Source organism: Anomaloglossus baeobatrachus, chromosome 2 (assembly GCF_048569485.1).
Source record: "Anomaloglossus baeobatrachus isolate aAnoBae1 chromosome 2, aAnoBae1.hap1, whole genome shotgun sequence".
Taxonomy (NCBI): domain Eukaryota; kingdom Metazoa; phylum Chordata; class Amphibia; order Anura; family Aromobatidae; genus Anomaloglossus; species Anomaloglossus baeobatrachus.
Window position 1 is genome coordinate 122,214,847 of NC_134354.1, and position 16,782 is coordinate 122,231,628.

At 42.5% G+C, this 16,782-nt stretch overlaps 1 protein-coding gene across 1 annotated transcript in view; it reads right to left on the reverse strand.

The window, feature by feature from the left end:
- Positions 1-431: 431 nt before the first annotated feature.
- NLK (nemo like kinase) overlaps positions 432-16,782 on the reverse strand; it is a 226,252-nt gene continuing 209,901 nt past the window's right edge. Inside the window, exons 9-11 of the mRNA XM_075335303.1 lie at positions 13,793-13,991; positions 6,425-6,518; positions 432-2,352 (exon numbers count right to left, since the gene is read on the reverse strand). Of these exons, the coding sequence (XP_075191418.1) occupies positions 2,298-2,352; positions 6,425-6,518; positions 13,793-13,991 (348 nt within the window). The 3' untranslated portion in view covers positions 432-2,297. The remainder of the gene's footprint in view (positions 2,353-6,424; positions 6,519-13,792; positions 13,992-16,782) is intronic.

Below are 16,782 nucleotides of genomic sequence, written 5' to 3' on the forward strand. Positions count from 1 at the left end.
ACCTTTCGTGTCACCCCTAGTTATGTCTTATTTGGTTTGCGCATGTTACCTCTGACTTGTAAAGTGCTGGGGAATATGTTAGAGCTATAAAAAAAAACAACACATTTTAAGTGACAGAAATAATCAAGGTGGTTTGTTTTGAAACTTTTTTAATTTACAACTCCTATGCAGACCGGTAAGCATATGGTAACAGGCTACAAACTCTGCATTCTGATCTGCCATTTTCATTCATCTGTCTTTTTTCTTACTAATGTATTTTAGCAAGTATTAGACAACATATTGGACACCTATGACTGCAGAAGTGGACTACACAAGATTTGTATTACGTCTTCATAAGAGCTTTAGATTTGCTAATAAAAGGGCTTGTAATACACAAAGAACTTGACATAAAAGTAGAAAACAGTTTTCATTAAATTAAAGGGAGAAACAAGAAAGGTTTTTATTGTCACATTTAATGTTTTCACCACTTTACTTCAAATCTACATTTTACAAAGTGACCATCAAGTGTCTCATACGGCCATTATCCTAAGATATAGCCTTTCAGGTCTTCGGCTCCATCCATTGATTCATTTTGTTGATGGTAAACGGTCTCTCAGACCTCTTTGATGAAATGCTTCATTTGGAGCTTATTTAGAGCCACTTTAGAAAGAGGAAAGAAAAAAAAAAACAAACAAAAAACGAAAACAAAAAAAGTAGAAAAAGATTCCATACCATCTCTTAAAATTTGGAATTCCAATATACAGTCTTTCACAGCAAGTTACTTCATTGAAGTTAAAACTTCCCATAAGCTTAAAAACCCCCAAAACAGAAATAAAAACACTTTAGTCTCCTCCTATTACAATCCAGCTCATTTTGGATAAAAATATTATTCTAAAAGATAAATTACAATAACTTTAACAATTATAGTCCATTACAAATACCGCTGTCTTCCCCCTCAAAACAATTCTTCTTGGATTCATACAAGGCTAGTCCATCAAAATGTCTTGATATAGGTGAAAGCAATCTTCTGTTTTATTGTATTGTAATGTTTACATATAAAAGTTGGAAGGAACATTCAAGTTTTAAAGTCTGCACACTGAACCTAAAAATAATTTGGAGTGAAACAAGCTGAGCTGTAAACTCCAGGAGGTAGAGGCCATCAGTTTGTATGTACATATACACAGAAAATTCAGTGTTTTTTTTAAAGAAATAGAAATGGGGAAAAAAAAAAACAAAAAAACAACTCTACTGTGACATTTCAACACGTCCACATCCAACATATCCCTAAATACAGATTACGATTAGAGATACTCCCTATGTTCGGTTCTAGCTTGTTTTTATTTCTGTCCTTCCTCATGTTCGAATTGTCCAGTGCAAGGGGAATTTGGAAAAAAAAACAAAAACTGAAAAAATAAAAAAAAAAAAAAAAAAAATCACAAAAAGAACTAAAATGTGCCAGCTAGCGCACCTTTGTACAGCGGGGCGTGAAAAGGACCTTTACAAAGAAGCCCATTAATGGAATTATTTACACAGATGAATAATTATGCATGCCCATGACTGAAAAGGTAAGAAAGAAAGGAAGTCTAAGAAAAATAGATTAAATATATATTTTATATATTTATATGGGGCAGGAACCCAAGCGTCCCGTCCCCTCTAGTCACAGATGCACTCATTCTAACCACAAACCTTCGGTCTTCACTATATCAAAATAGCAACACGCTCCTCTTAGCACAGTGCTGCAAAGAAGCCATCAAGTGTCGGAGACTGGACACCGGGTGACGTCACCGTCCTGTGGTCAGCTCCTGTTTTTGGGAAGTACTTCATGATTGGTCTCCAGACAATGTCTGTATTCTTCCTTGCAATTGCTTGTATCAACATAAAATGAGGTTTTAGGAATGGCTCAGTATAAAAACGCTTCGCACAGTCTCTTTCATTAAAATATAAATAGAACAAAATACTTAAAACTTAAAAGCAACCTCTAAACAGAAACAAAAAAAAAATAATTCACAAAATTTGGTGCAATTGTCAATTTGTTCTGAGCCTTAAATTACTAAAAAAAAACAAAACAAAAACAAAACAAAAATAAAAATAACCAAATGTGGGGTTAAATTATTTCAAAATACAACCACTTACTTTGTCGGAGTGAAAGTCACTAGAACGCCATTTTATCTTAAATATAATATAGATTTTACAATTTAGTGGTTGATAAGTTAAAATCTTAATTAAGAAAATAGTACAAGCATGATCAAGCTTCAAGATTGCAATCCCCAGACTCCAGTGGAAAGCTACAGGACACCTTCAGTAGTAAGTCTTCCAAACTATTCCCAAACCAGTGGAGATGGAGGCATCTCAGATGGCTGAGCAACAGTGGAACTGCAATGGATAAAGAAAACACAAGTTAAACATAATGACCACAGTAAACCTCTATGTATATAAGTTTTAGATGTGCAAATATTCTTAAAATTATCAAATTGATTTTTTTCCAAAGAAAATGGATTAATGAAATTTGACCTGAAAACAGCCTTTAAAAAGGACCATGCCTTCAGAGAGCATTCAGTCATAGTGTCTTTGACACCGTCCATGTTACATGAACACATTGTAAGATCTCAGTTGATATTTTTAGATTATGTACTAAAGGAGGGTTCACAAATAACAATAGTATGGAGACACCTATATGTTACCCCTACAGGAGCTTTTGTGACATCCAATTCTAAATCCATAGACATTATCCAGTTGGTTCCAACTTTAGTCTATGGAAATTTCTGCCCATTAATCAAGAAGAGCATTTGTAAGGATAGATACTGATGTAGGACAAGATGGTCAGGCTCAAAATCTGCAATGTAATACCTACCTACCTGCACGCAACCTCAGATCCTCACAAGATCTCCTTCTCTGCTCCTCTCATCTCCTATTCCCACAATCGCATACAAGATTTCTCCCGTGCCTCCCCCATACTCTGGAACGCTCTAACCCAGCATATCAGACTCTCCTACCGTGAAAAGCTTCAAGAGGAACCTGAAGACCCACATTTTCCGACAAGCCTACAACCTACAATAACCCTCAGTCCAGTAGACCACTGCGCAACCAGCTCTGTCCTCACCTATTGTACCATCACCCATTCCCTGTAGACTGTGATCCCTCGCAGGCAGGGACCTTTCTCTTCCTATACCAGTCTGTTTTGTATCGTTAATGATTATTGTACTAGTTTTAATGTATACTCTTCACTTGTAAAGCGCCATGGAATTAATGGCGCTATAATAATAATAATAATAAATAATAATAATTCTAGTTCATTTTAAATGTGTTCAATGGAGTTTATGTTAGGGTTCTGAATGGGTAGTCAAGTTCTTCTAACCCAAAACATGCCTTTATGAACTCGCTTTCTGCACTATGGCATAATCTTACTGGAAAAGAAAAAATGGTCTTCCCCAAACTGTTCCCACAATATGCTTTGGTATGCTGAAGCATAAAGGAGTATTCTGTAATATTACTCTAGTTCGTCAGCATGAAAATAATATTTTCAATTGACTTGTTTTTGTCATCTTCTTTCATCCTCCTGCTGTGAAAGCTTATCTTCCAAAAAGTAAAACTTGTTTCAAGTAGACAATCACCAGATCCTGGCCACATATGCAAAGTAATTACATTGCAAGCTGTGGAGTTAACTCCTAAGATCCCAGTCAACTGTCTCCAGCTCATTAATGTCAACACATCAGTTATCTGCTCACCTCCCCCTCAACTGATGTTATCAGTCCTGCAAAATGACCAGCCTGCAAGGTCTGCATTTTACAGAGCAGTTCTAACCACTGCTTGCTCAAAGGCTCCGTTAGGCTATGTGCGCACCCTGCATCTTTGGTGACCACAAAGATGCACATTTTTGGTCCCAAAAAACGCTGTGTCGGCATGCATTTTTTTGCCACGTTTCACTGCAATTGTGTTGGCAAAACCGCTGCAAACTGCCTTTTTTTTTTTTTTTTTTTTTTTTAAGTCAAATCTATTGATTGGAAGGGCTCCAAAATACTGGTAAAAATGCAGAAAGAATTGGCATGCTGCATCTTTGTGGTCACAACAAAAACGCAGCCAAAAAAAAAAAGCTGCATCATGCAAACAGCAAAAAAAAATCTCAGACTTTGCTGGGGAAGGAAATGCATGCAGTTTTGGGAGCAAAACTGCACCCAAAAACCGCGCAAAAAACGCAGCGTGCACACAAGGCCTTATTTCTGTACGAACATAGTGATAACAGTGTAGACTCCACAACAAGAACTGAGATTGTTAATATGTCATAGTAACATAAGCTCTTAGAAGGAAACTGACTAGCAATGTCACACAAAGAGGAGTGCCTGCTCCCCAATAACAAGGAAGTAAGGGGACTGCAGAACTGTGAGCTGCTCAAGACACAATTTGAAAATAAACCTTTAAAGGTTTCCCTTTGGTGGAACTATGGCACCCAAGCAGACGTATGAAAAACAAGCCCTATATAGCAATATTCCCTTCCTTAAACTGTACACTTGGCACAATATACTCAGGCAGGCAAAGTTCTTTTGACATTCACCAAATAAAGTGGCACTCGTTGCTCCAGCTCCACAGAAAACATTTCTCTACTCCAGTTTCTATGGGCAGTGTGCGTTCATCCACTCCACTGGACACTTAGCATAATGTGTAGTGGTAAAAGGCTTGTGTGGGGCTGCCCTGCCATGAATCTTTCGGTGCACTGCTGTTGCGCTGACTTTAATGTTAAATGAGGTTTGGAGCTCTGCAGTTACTGAGTTACCAATTGATGACTTATGCACTATATGGAGGCCTTCAATGACTCCCTTCTGTAACTTTGTGTGGTCTCCACTTGGAGTTGCTGTGGATCCTACACATTTGTACTTTTCAATAATACCACTCACGTTATTAATGAATATTTAGGAGGGAAGACATGAAATCCTATTACAAGACCACACTTAAAATTCATTGAGCTCTTTAGAATCAGCCATGCTTTCACAGATGTTAGTAAAGGCAGACTGCATGGCGAGGGGCTGGAAACTACACAAACAGTGCAATGGGACTGACTTAAAAACCTTAATATCTTATTCTTTGGAAGTCCTAAAATTTCTGTCCATACAGTGTATACGCTTATTGCAGGCCATCAATGTATGATCTGTGTGTGTGTCACTTTTAATAGCCCATGATCAGCAAGAGTCCATAAAACTTCAACTAAATGCAGGTTATTAGTGTGTAATCCCAGAATACACTTCTAATTACGGTACATTTATTTTTTAGAACCCATAAGAGTCTTTTACCACCAATATCCACAACCACCAATAGATGGTGTGCAGGTTTTCTAGAATGAAGCTATATCTTCAATCTTGAGTCTATTACACACTAACACTAAACATTTTCCAGTTTACAATAGTCCATTTGTCTTGTCTTACATAGTTACTTAGGTTGAAAAAAGACCTAGGTCCATCTAGTTCAACCTTCCTCTACTGGAGTGTCTGTAGGTAAATGTATCCTTTGTAACCATTAGCCTTAACAAAGCTATATTTTTACCAAATGTTCTTTTTATGCACTTGCTTATGTGGGGAGCAGGCATCTTCCTAAAGTTACAGGGGACATGGATTATGCACTTGTGATGTGTAATGCTTTTACTCCAGCTCCGACAATTTTTTTTCCTAAAACATGGGCAGAGTTTAGCAATGAGGGATGTCCTACAACAGCCTGATGAGTCAAGTTGTGAAAACGCAAGAAAGTGCTGAAAATTATAGCAAATAGCACAAGACTGGAGTATATCATCTTGTTCTGGGGAATGGACAGCCTGAACGATGATTCATTAAATGTCGTCGTGCATCTCTTAATGAATTTGATGGACGTTACTCCTTTTGACCAAGACGGCATGAATTTTCTCCTTATATGTAGTACACCCCACCCCTCAGATTAGGAGGCAGAATAGCAGAATGCCAGATCTACTCGATCAGTAAGGTCGAAGCCACACGGTGAGAAAATCGGTGCGAGTGGAGAGCGATAAAAACATCGCATTCCCCTCGGACCAATTCTAGCCTGTGTGTCAGCACACATGAGCGATTATTTTCTCAGCCCTAATCGTACCGAGAAAATAATCGCAGCATGCTGAGGATGCAATGCGAGACTCATTTCTCTCGCACCCATTCAAGTGAATGGGGCGAGAGAAAAATCGCACTGCACTGTGTACCACGCGTGCAGAGCGAGAATCGCAATGACTGGCAACGGAGGAGAGAGGGAGATAAATCCTTCCCTCCCCTCCTCAGAGTCGGCCCGCCCCCTGCAGCGGAGATCCGCTCGCACAGTCGGACCGCAGTCACAGGGATACTAGCATGACACTCGGTTCCTGCTGTGCTGCCAGCGCGAGCCGAGTGTCATGCGAGCATCGCAGTAGTGCCCCGTGTGGCCCCGGCCTTAGGCTCCTGATTATCAGTAGTACACATACCTTATAAAGCTTTTAAAAGCAGCAGACTGAGGGTTAATGCACAGCGGCACTCTGTTCCCTTTTTGCTGCTCCAAAATGAATTGATGGATTATTTCTGCAGAAAATAGTTAGAAGGGAGAAAGAAAAAATATTGTTACAAAGAACTTATTCTAATGGTCAATAATATTTACATTGTAATGCTGCGTCTTTGTGGCAAATTTTCATACATTTTTTTTTTTCTTTAATTCCGTCATGGTTACAGTTGTCTAGATTCCATGTATAGCAAAGACAATAAAAGTATGCCAGACTAACAAACTTTTGAGTAACCAACCACGTGTAAAGGGGGCTTTATCAGAGAAAATATCCGCATAATGAACAGGGATTGGACTGCAGAGGATTGGGTACAGTTACTTTCTCTTGAGATGTACCCTTCAGACTATTTAGGACATCTGGAAGAAATTGTCTAGACACGAAAAGGTGAGCGCTACCATGATGCCACCAGTAGAGCATCCCGAGACCATTTATATGTGCGGGCTTTCCATCCATAGAGGGGGCTCACTAACTATTTTACCTAAGAACATTGCCAGGAATAAAGAATGGGATCTAAACACCCTCCAAGAGCAACGTCTCCCAGAGATCCAGGAGCAATCGGGTGATTAACAATAATCTTTCCAGTATGATGGCGACAAGTCACAGGGCAAAAGTAATAACCAAGTGGATCAGTGAACAAATCATTCAAATTTTGAGCCCGTGGCCAGGAAACTGCCCAGATCTCAATCCCATTGTGAACCTGTGGTCCATTATTAAGAAGCAGGAGGACTAACAAATTGTGATAAACTCCAAACATTGATTTGATAATGGTTGTCAGCCACAATTTGGCCCATACGCGGATATCCAGCTTGTTGGGGCAAATTTTTGAAAAATAAGAGTCAATCCTGGAAATATTGAGTCTCTGCATAAACTTAATTTGTCGATGAAAGTATAAAAATGTATGAAATGCTGATCATTGTTTATCTGTAAGGCTATGTGCGCACGTGGGCGCTCTGCACGGCACCTAAAAGGTGCGCTTCAGAGCGCAGCTGAAAAGCTCCGTTCTGAAGCGCATGGTGCCGGCAGAGATCGTGCGCTCTGCATGCAGCTCCTGCCATAGACAGAGCAGGGGCCGCCGGCAAAGCGCACGGAAGAAGTGACGTCACTTCTTAGAACGCGCGCTTCGGGCAGCAGCCGAAGCGCTGCGCTCTAAGACGCCACGTGCGCACGGCCCCTGCACAATCTCCATAGATTATGCAGGGGATGCAGGACGCATGCAGTTACGCTGCGCTACAAAGCGCAGCGTAACTGCATGTAATACGCACACGTGCGCACATAGCCTAACAATGGAAACATCTGACTAATAGACCTAAAAAAAAAAGCAGCAATGAACTTTGTGAAAACCTTTGACCTATGACAGTATATAAATGCGGAGAACACATGGGGGAAATTAAAACTGGGATCAAGTGGAAAACTGCATATCATGGGATCTGAAAATGAATACAGAGATGATGATCGCAGGCTTGTAACCTCCGTTGCCTAAGATGTGTATAAAGTATATATTTTTTCTCATGTCAAAAGTGTTCCTTTAAGTACATAATCAATTACTAATTTTCATCTTAACTTTGGGAAGATCACATTCTTGGTATCTAATGGCGGCCTGGATATGGTCTCTATTTGTCATACGCATGCACTGTCCCTTTAACTTCACATGTGGCAAATTCCCATTTATCTAAAGATAGTTTTGGCTTCATTCATTTGCAATGTGCATAGTCTTGTTTCTATTCGTCAATATCTCATCTTTAATTCCTAATCTATAAAAGGCACCGGCACAGTTGGAAACCGCAGATGCCGTGATTACAGCCTCATCCTGTGTCTGCTTAACTCATAATGTACCTGTTTATATAAAGCACAATACTCACGGCTGTACTTACCCCTGATAAAGCTGCACTTGCAAAGTGAGATGCATGAGCACCTACAATGGCTGTACTGATTACTTATCTAGGATTTTCCTGCCCTCCATACCTCAGGGTTCTCTATATATTCGATATCACATTAGTCATTAAAGGGGTGCTTTGACACCAAAATGTCTTTCGTAAATATTTATCTTTACACCTTAAGCACTTTTGTAATTATCTTTATTATACAATAACCTACATTTCTCCCTATCTAGCTCAGGGGTCTCAAACACGCGGCCCATCAGGCTGCTTCGTGCGGCCCCCAGGCCCGTTTCCCTGTTCACTATCGCGGCCGGTGCAGGGGCCGCAGCCACTGTCTGCACTTTTTTAGATGAATGTTTTGCCGGCGCTGCGTTCTCAGAGGCAAGGACTGTGCGCGCGCAGCGCCGGCAAAACAACCATCTGATCTGACATAAATCGCTGCCAGGGGCTGCAGTCCCTGCACCGGCCGCGATAGTCACCGGGGCACGGCCTGCAGACAGCAAGAAGCAGAGATGAGGAGCCGAGGGAACGCGGGACAGGTGAGAAGAATGGTGGTTTTTTATTTTTTGTGTATGTGAAGGACGGCACATTAACCCCTTAGCGACCTATGACGTACTGGGTACATCATGGCTCCCTGGTACTTAAGGATCCATGACATACCCAGTAAGTCATGGCGAAATTGCGGCCCCGGTGGCTACGATAGCAGTTTGCATTGCAAATAGCAAATACCTTAGATTCGGGGAGGAGGGGACCTCAGGAGGGGTGGTGTCTCCTCCCCGGACCTACGGAGGCTGTGATTGGCTGTGCGGCGTTCGTCAGCCAATCACAACGACTGTAATGTTTTAGCCATTGAAAATGGCTGTAACATTGAAATCCAGCCCTGATCAGTGCAGCTGTAGCACCGATCAATGGCTGGAGCTGGGTGACCCCTGTTTCACCCGCCCCCAGCTCTGATTGGAGAGACCGGCCTTGTGACCGATCTGTCCAATCACTGTGGATCTGGGGCCAGAGACCGCCCCCTCAGCTTCACTCAGGAATCTGTGGGTGGAAGCCGAGAGCGATCGGTAAATTATCACCTTTCACCCGCCGCCGCCACTGCCCCCACCACCCATTACTACAGGATGGGGACATGTCTATAGGATGGGGACAAGGTGGGCCCATGTCTATAGGATGGGGACAAGGTGGGCCCATGTCTATAGGATGGGGACAAGGTGGGCCCATGTCTATAGGATGGGGACAAGGTGGGCCCATGTCTATAGGATGGGGACAAGGTGGGCCCATGTCTATAGGATGGGGACAAGGTGGGCCCATGTCTATAGGATGGGGACAAGGTGGGCCCATGTCTATAGGATGGGGACAAGGTGGGCCCATGTCTATAGGATGGGGACAAGGTGGGCCCATGTCTATAGGATGGGGACAAGGTGGGCCCATGTCTATAGGATGGGGACAAGGTGGGCCCATGTCTATAGGATGGGGACAAGGTGGGCCCATGTCTATAGGATAAGGACAAGGTGGGCCCATGTCTATAGGATGGGGACAAGGTGGGCCCATGTCTATAGGATGGGGACAAGGTGGGCCCATGTCTATAGGATGGGGACAAGGTGGGCCCATGTCTATAGGATGGGGACAAGGTGGGCCCATGTCTATAGGATGGGGACAAGGTGGGCCCATGTCTATAAGATGGGGACAAGGTGGGCCCATGTCTATAGGATGGGGACAAGGTGGGCCCATGTCTATAGGATGGGGACAAGGTGGGGCCATGTCTATAGGATGGGGACAAGGTGGGCCCATGTCTATAGGATGGGGACAAGGTGGGCCCATGACTATAGGATGGGGGACAAGGTGGGCACATGACTATAGGATAGGGACAAGGTGGGCCCATGACTATAGGATAGGGACAAGGTGGGCCCATGACTATAGGATAGGGACAAGGTGGGCCCATGACTATAGGATGGGGACAAGGTGGGCACATGACTATAGGATGGGGACAAGGTGGGCACATGACTATAGGATAGGGACAAGGTGGGCACATGACTATAGGATAGGGACAAGGTGGGCCCATGACTATAGGATGGGGACAAGGTGGGCCCATGACTATAGGATGGGGGACAAGGTGGGCACATGACTATAGGATGGGGGACAAGGTGGGCACATGACTATAGGATGGGGGAAAAGGTGGGCACATGACTATAGGATGGGGGACAAGGTGGGCACATGACTATAGGATGGGGGACAAGGTGGGCACATGACTATAGGATGGGGGACAAGGTGGGCACATGACTATAGGATGGGGGACAAGGTGGGCACATGACTATAGGATGGGGGACAAGGTGGGCACATGACTATAGGATGGGGGACAAGGTGGGCACATGACTATAGGATGGGGGACAAGGTGGGCACATGACTATAGGATGGGGACAAGGTGGGCACATGACTATAGGATGGGGACAAGGTGGGCACATGTCTATAGGATGGGGGACAAGGTGGGCACATGTCTATAGGATGGGGACAAGGTGGGCACATGACTATAGGATGGGGACAAGGTGGGCACATGACTATAGGATGGGGACAAGGTGGGCACATGACTATAGGATGGGGACAAGGTGGGCACATGACTATAGGATGGGGACATAACTAAAAGATGGGGACATTACAAGGATGGGCATAATACTATTGGATGGGGACATTACTATAAAATAGGGACAAGGCTGGGGTCATTACTATAGGATGGGGACAAGGTGGGCACATTACTATAGGATAGGGAACATTACTAAAAGATGTTGGCCAAAATTTCTATATAGTGATAATTGTAACACTATTAGTTACAAGAAAGGGATAAAATGTAAAAAAAACAAAACACAAAATAAGGCATGACTTAACATCAAATTTTTTTTTTTTTTTTTTTTTTTTTTTTTTTAGATTTAACCAAAGAATGTGCACATTTGTTATAATAAACAAGTGAAAAATGTTAAAAATCAGTCATCCAAAGGTGTGTAAAAAAATATATATGGTACCAATAAAAATGTCACTTTGTCCTGCAAAGAATGCGGCCCCCCAAATTATTTTTTTCCTCTGTGCGGCCCATACACCCAGCCGAGTTTGAGACCCCTGATCTAGCTAATCCCTAAATGTCTTTTTTTAAAAAAAAACTATTTCCTGTGACATTTCATTTGAGAGGAGTCTCAAATGTGATGTCACAGGAAGCTGGGGCTGCACTCACTACCCTGCAGCGTCTATCACTAATCCTGGGACAGGAGTTCACCAGATGCCGGCTATCCAGTTACTTATTACAGCTTCTTGCATCGCTGCCCTCTCTGAAGATGTCCTGGATCCATGGTGATAGAAGCTGTGGGAGATGTGAGTGCAGCGCCAGCACTCTGCTTCTATCTTTGCTGTAGCTTCTGTGGAGGAAGATGTCGGAAGGCAGCACACATGGAGCAATAAGAGACACAGAGCTGTCCCACAGCTTCTAGCACCACTCTCAAACAAATAGTCTTCAGGGGCAGTGTGTCATGCAATGTTCAGCTCTGCATACACCTGCTGGCACAGCTTTTGAGTGGTGAGCGTTCCCCTGTTGTGCATTACTTCCTTCCCTTTTTGTTGCTCCTCGGTACATATATTGTGTCTCCTGTGTGTTTTGACTGCTTTGTGTACGAGTTTCCGTTATCCCTTGTCCGTGTCTTTTTGTGGGGTTTTGCAATTGTGTTTTCAAAGCCACCCCAAGGGACTGGAAGAGGGGGAATAAGATCAGGGCTCGGGCGGGAGTTAGGGTCATGTTGGGGGCTCAGACCTGGCTACCATCAAGCCTACCTCCAAGATCAGGGACAGTGCAAGGTGTCAAGTCTGAGGGCCAGCCTACGGGCCTCTGCCCTGTCATTACATACCCTGTAACACAGTGTTGGCGTCACTCACTGCCTCCTGGCATCATCACGTTTTACAGTTAGAAGCAGAGTGTCAGTGCTGTACTACGCTCCCAGTGCTACCGTGGAACCAGGACATCTTCAGAGGGCGTCTAAACAAGAAACTGTAGTAACTGCAGAGCTGACTTCCCCCCCCAATAATGTCCTGTTCCAGTAGGGGCGATAGACTCTGCAGCTGAGAGTACAGCCCCAGCTTCCAATGACATCACACTTAAGACTCCCCTCAAACAAAATGTCACAGGAAGTACAGTGAAAAAAAAATTAACATTTAAAGATTGGCTAGATATGGAGAAGTATAGGGTACGGTGTAATAAAGCATATTACCAAAGTGGTTAGGGTGTAAAGATAGATATTTGGGGGACATTTTAAGCGATAGACAATGTCTTTCCTTCTACTGCACCAGTATGTTACAGAAGTGACTACACATTATAGCACTGCTATTACTGTTTTTTTAGTTGGATGCTGCATTTATTTGTGGAATACACTATTTAGGGTCTATCTACAGTATCCATATGTGGAGGGAAAAGTATTTTTTTTCTATGTTTATGTAGTGCGACAATCATTTTGTTATACATTTAAATATTACAAGTGTGTACACTCATCTCGTGTTTCTTTTTGTATGCAAGTGACTAACACCTATGCAGCATTGCTTGCAGAATAAGGCTTTGTGCGCACGCTGCATCTTTGTTGTGACCAAAAAAATGCACGTTTTTGGTCCCAAAAACGCTCCCTCGGCATGCAATTCAGCGTTTTTTTTAACAGGGTTTTTGCCCAGTGTGTTTTTTTGCTTTTTAAGTCAAATCTATTGACTGGAAGGGCTCAAGAACACTGACAAAACGCAAAGAGAATTGACATGCTGCATCTTTCTGGTCACCACAAAGACGCAGCCAAAAAAAAGCTGCAACGTGCGGACAGAAAAATTGAAATCTCAGACTTTGCTTGGGAAGGAAATATATGCAATTTTGAGACCAAAACCGCACCAAAAACTGCACAAAAACAAGGCAAAAACGCAGTGTGCGCACAAGGCCTATAACAGTCAGCAGAGCTATTCTCAGCTTCAGAAACAAAAGAACAGAAACCTGATTACATCAGTGGAGTCTATCAGAATTCACTGTCTGAATAGAGAACAATGACTGTGGCTACAGATTAAAATTGAAAGCCACAACTATGAGCACAGATCCTATCTGGAGATCACACTCATGTTCTCATTTAATAATACACTAGAAGAGCTTAAAATTAAAGTCAGGTCTAGTTATAGGGTTTTCTCGCTATTCCAGGTGAGATGCCATTATAGTCTGATTGTGAAGATCTGACAGCTGGGACCTCAGCCCATCATCCTAACAGAACAATGCAGCACATTAATGAAGACTTGCTGCATCTCCTAGCTTGGTAGGTACTGAAAGGTGCAGATATGGGTTATTCACCCCTTACACAATAATAAAAAGTAGCAGACAGTACAGTATCTTCTGTAGAGTGGCAATACGCGTGCATCTACTTACCTTTCACCTGCCGTACAGAACTAAGGTTCTTTTCAAAAGTGTCATCGAATTTTGGGTTTGTGATTGGCTCAAAGTCATTGGTGTAGACCCTGCCCGTAGAGGTGGAGAAACAGCATTTGCACATGCAGGTGTGATATCGCAGACGCCCTTCATCCAGGTAGGGGTGCGCCAATGCATCTTTCGCAGATATCCGTTTGGACTGCAGCAGAATGAAATTAAGGTGTGAGATATCAGATGTTAATAAACCAAAAACAACCGGACTTCCTGGAGCAGCCACATTTTTTATTGGGGTTTCCGCTTCTAGCAAACAATTCAGCTAAATAGTTGTATTACAATAAAAACTTAAATTTGCCAGAATAGGAGCCGCTCTTCTGCTACAGCTCCACGTTCTGGCTCAGAGCCAGGTCCCAAGTGGGGGTCCAGATGCGCTATCTATAGGGTATATTGACAGGGGTTGCATTCATGAGACTACAATTTTGTATCACACTTCATCATACTGGTGTAGTTTACCCAAATCTCTGCATTGTAGATTGGCACAATGCTTAGATGAGCTCTGGATGATGCATACATATAGGTGGAGGCTAAACATGGACTTACTAAATACCATTGTGGCAGGGGAGGCTGTAAGTAACAGGGATAAGTGGCCAATCACACGATCAACTGCACAGAAAAACAATCCAGCTATAGAAGACCATTTCTTGATTTGGAAATTAATTGGAATAAAACTTCATTTTGTCAAAAATTTAGAAACAAATCAGAGAAAAAAAAAAAAGAAGACGACACCATGCAGATAAAAAGAACAGACGCATTTCGGCCATGTCTTATTTATAGCATAGCTGAAACGCGTCTGTGGTTTCTTTTTTCATGGGGTCATCTTTTTTTCGCTCTCTGATTGCTTATAACTTTTTTTTTACAAAATAAATGAAGTTTTATTCCAATTCATTTCCAAATTGTGAGATGGTCTATAGCTGGATTATTTTCTTTTTTTTGCTCTGCAACTGTTAACACCCTGCAGACGAAGACATACTAGGTGGATATGGTGAGCTGATTTATACCATGTTCTTTTCAATCATACGATCAATGCCATGTTTACTCCTATTCAGATCAGTCCATGGATTCAACATCCAGGATGTAAGCAACGTGTTTTATACGAATGTATATCAGAAAATTACATATTTCTTTATAATATGTGGAACTAAGTAGCTCCTCAATAACTTGTAATCCCTCCTAAGATAGTGGACTGTTCCCTCCAGGGACGCTCATGCAGCCGCTCAGCAATCTATTCATTATAGGGTGTCACAGATAGAAGCGTCTCACATATCACAAGGACAAGACCAGGAGACTGATGGATCCAGCATGACAATTTTACATGACAACTATATCAATAAGAAAACTTATTGTCGGTAGCAGGAAAACTCTGCACATGAATTTGTGACGTATTTCAGGTTCAAAGCTCAGATAAGTGACTGTACGAGGATTCAGGAGCTCTGGGAACTGTTCACTTTAGGTGTGATTTTACAGATATCCTAGGAGTAGAGAAATGAAAGTGAAATGTCCCTAATGACAGATGCATATGAATAAAGCCCATTCTCTATAATTAATGGATGATGAACAGGTGACATGTTCACTACTGAAGAGCTTACATTAACAGCACAAGCCACAAGGGGGCGCTCAATCCATACAAAACCAGCATTAAATAAGAAGAGAAAGATAAGTGTGCCCCTGGGAGGAGGACCCTGTCCACAGGCTGTTCTGTAGGGCACAATTCCTAGCTGGTGTTTATTAGATGCTCCTATCCAGGCTAGTGTTAGGTTACCTATGTACACTGCAATGTATGGAGGCTAATGCAAATGACCCTTGTACACCGGGCTAAGTGTTACTATACATAGCACAGGGACGTCACCGGTGTCCTAGTAATACTGTGACCGGCTGTACACACAATATTCATTAACAACTGAACAAAAATATAAATGCAACACTTATTTTTGCTTCAATTTTTCACAAGCTAAAACTCAAAGATCTAAGACTTTTTCTATGTACACAAAAGGCCGTTTTCTCTCAAATATTGTTCACAATTTTGTATAAATCTGTTAGTGATCACTTCTCCCTTGCTGAGATAATCCGTCCATCTCACAGGTGTGAGATATCAAGATGCTGATTAGACAGCGTGATTATTGCACAGGTGTGCCTTAGGTTGGCCACAAGAAAGGGCCACTCTAAAATGTTGCAAGTTTACATTACTGGGGGGAATCTGGGCGGTTGAGGGAGGGGGGAGGGTGTCAGAAAACTAGTCAGTATCTGGTGTGACCACCATTTGCATCAGGCAGTGCAGCACATCTCCTTCCCATATACAGTCAGGGCCAGAAATATTTGGACAGTGACACAAGTTTTGTTATTTTAGCTGTTTACAAAAACATGTTCAGAAATACAGTTATATATATAATATGGGCTGAAAGTGCACACTCCCAGCTGCGATATGAGAGTTTTCACATCCAAATCGGAGAAAGGGTTTAGGAATCATAGCTCTGTAATGCATAGCCTCCTCTTTTTCAAGGGACCAAAAGTAATTGGACAAGGGACTCTAAGGGCTGCAATTATCTCTGAAGGCGTCTCCCTCGTTAACCTGTAATCAATTAAGTAGTTAAAAGGTCTGGGGTTGATTACAGGTGTGTGGTTTTGCATTTGGAAGCTGTTGCTGTGACCAGACAACATGCGGTCTAAGGAACTCTCAATTGAGGTGAAGCAGAACATCCTGAGGCTGAAAAAAAAGAAAAAATCCATCAGAGAGATAGACATGCTTGGAGTAGCAAAATCAACAGTCGGGTACATTCTGAGAAAAAAGGAATTGACTGGTGAGCTTGGGAACTCAAAAAGGCCTGGGCGTCCATGGATGACAACAGTGGTGGATGATCGCCGCATACTTTCTTTGGTGAAGAAGAACCCGTTCACAACATCAACTGAAGTCCAGAACACTCTCAGTGAAGTAGGTG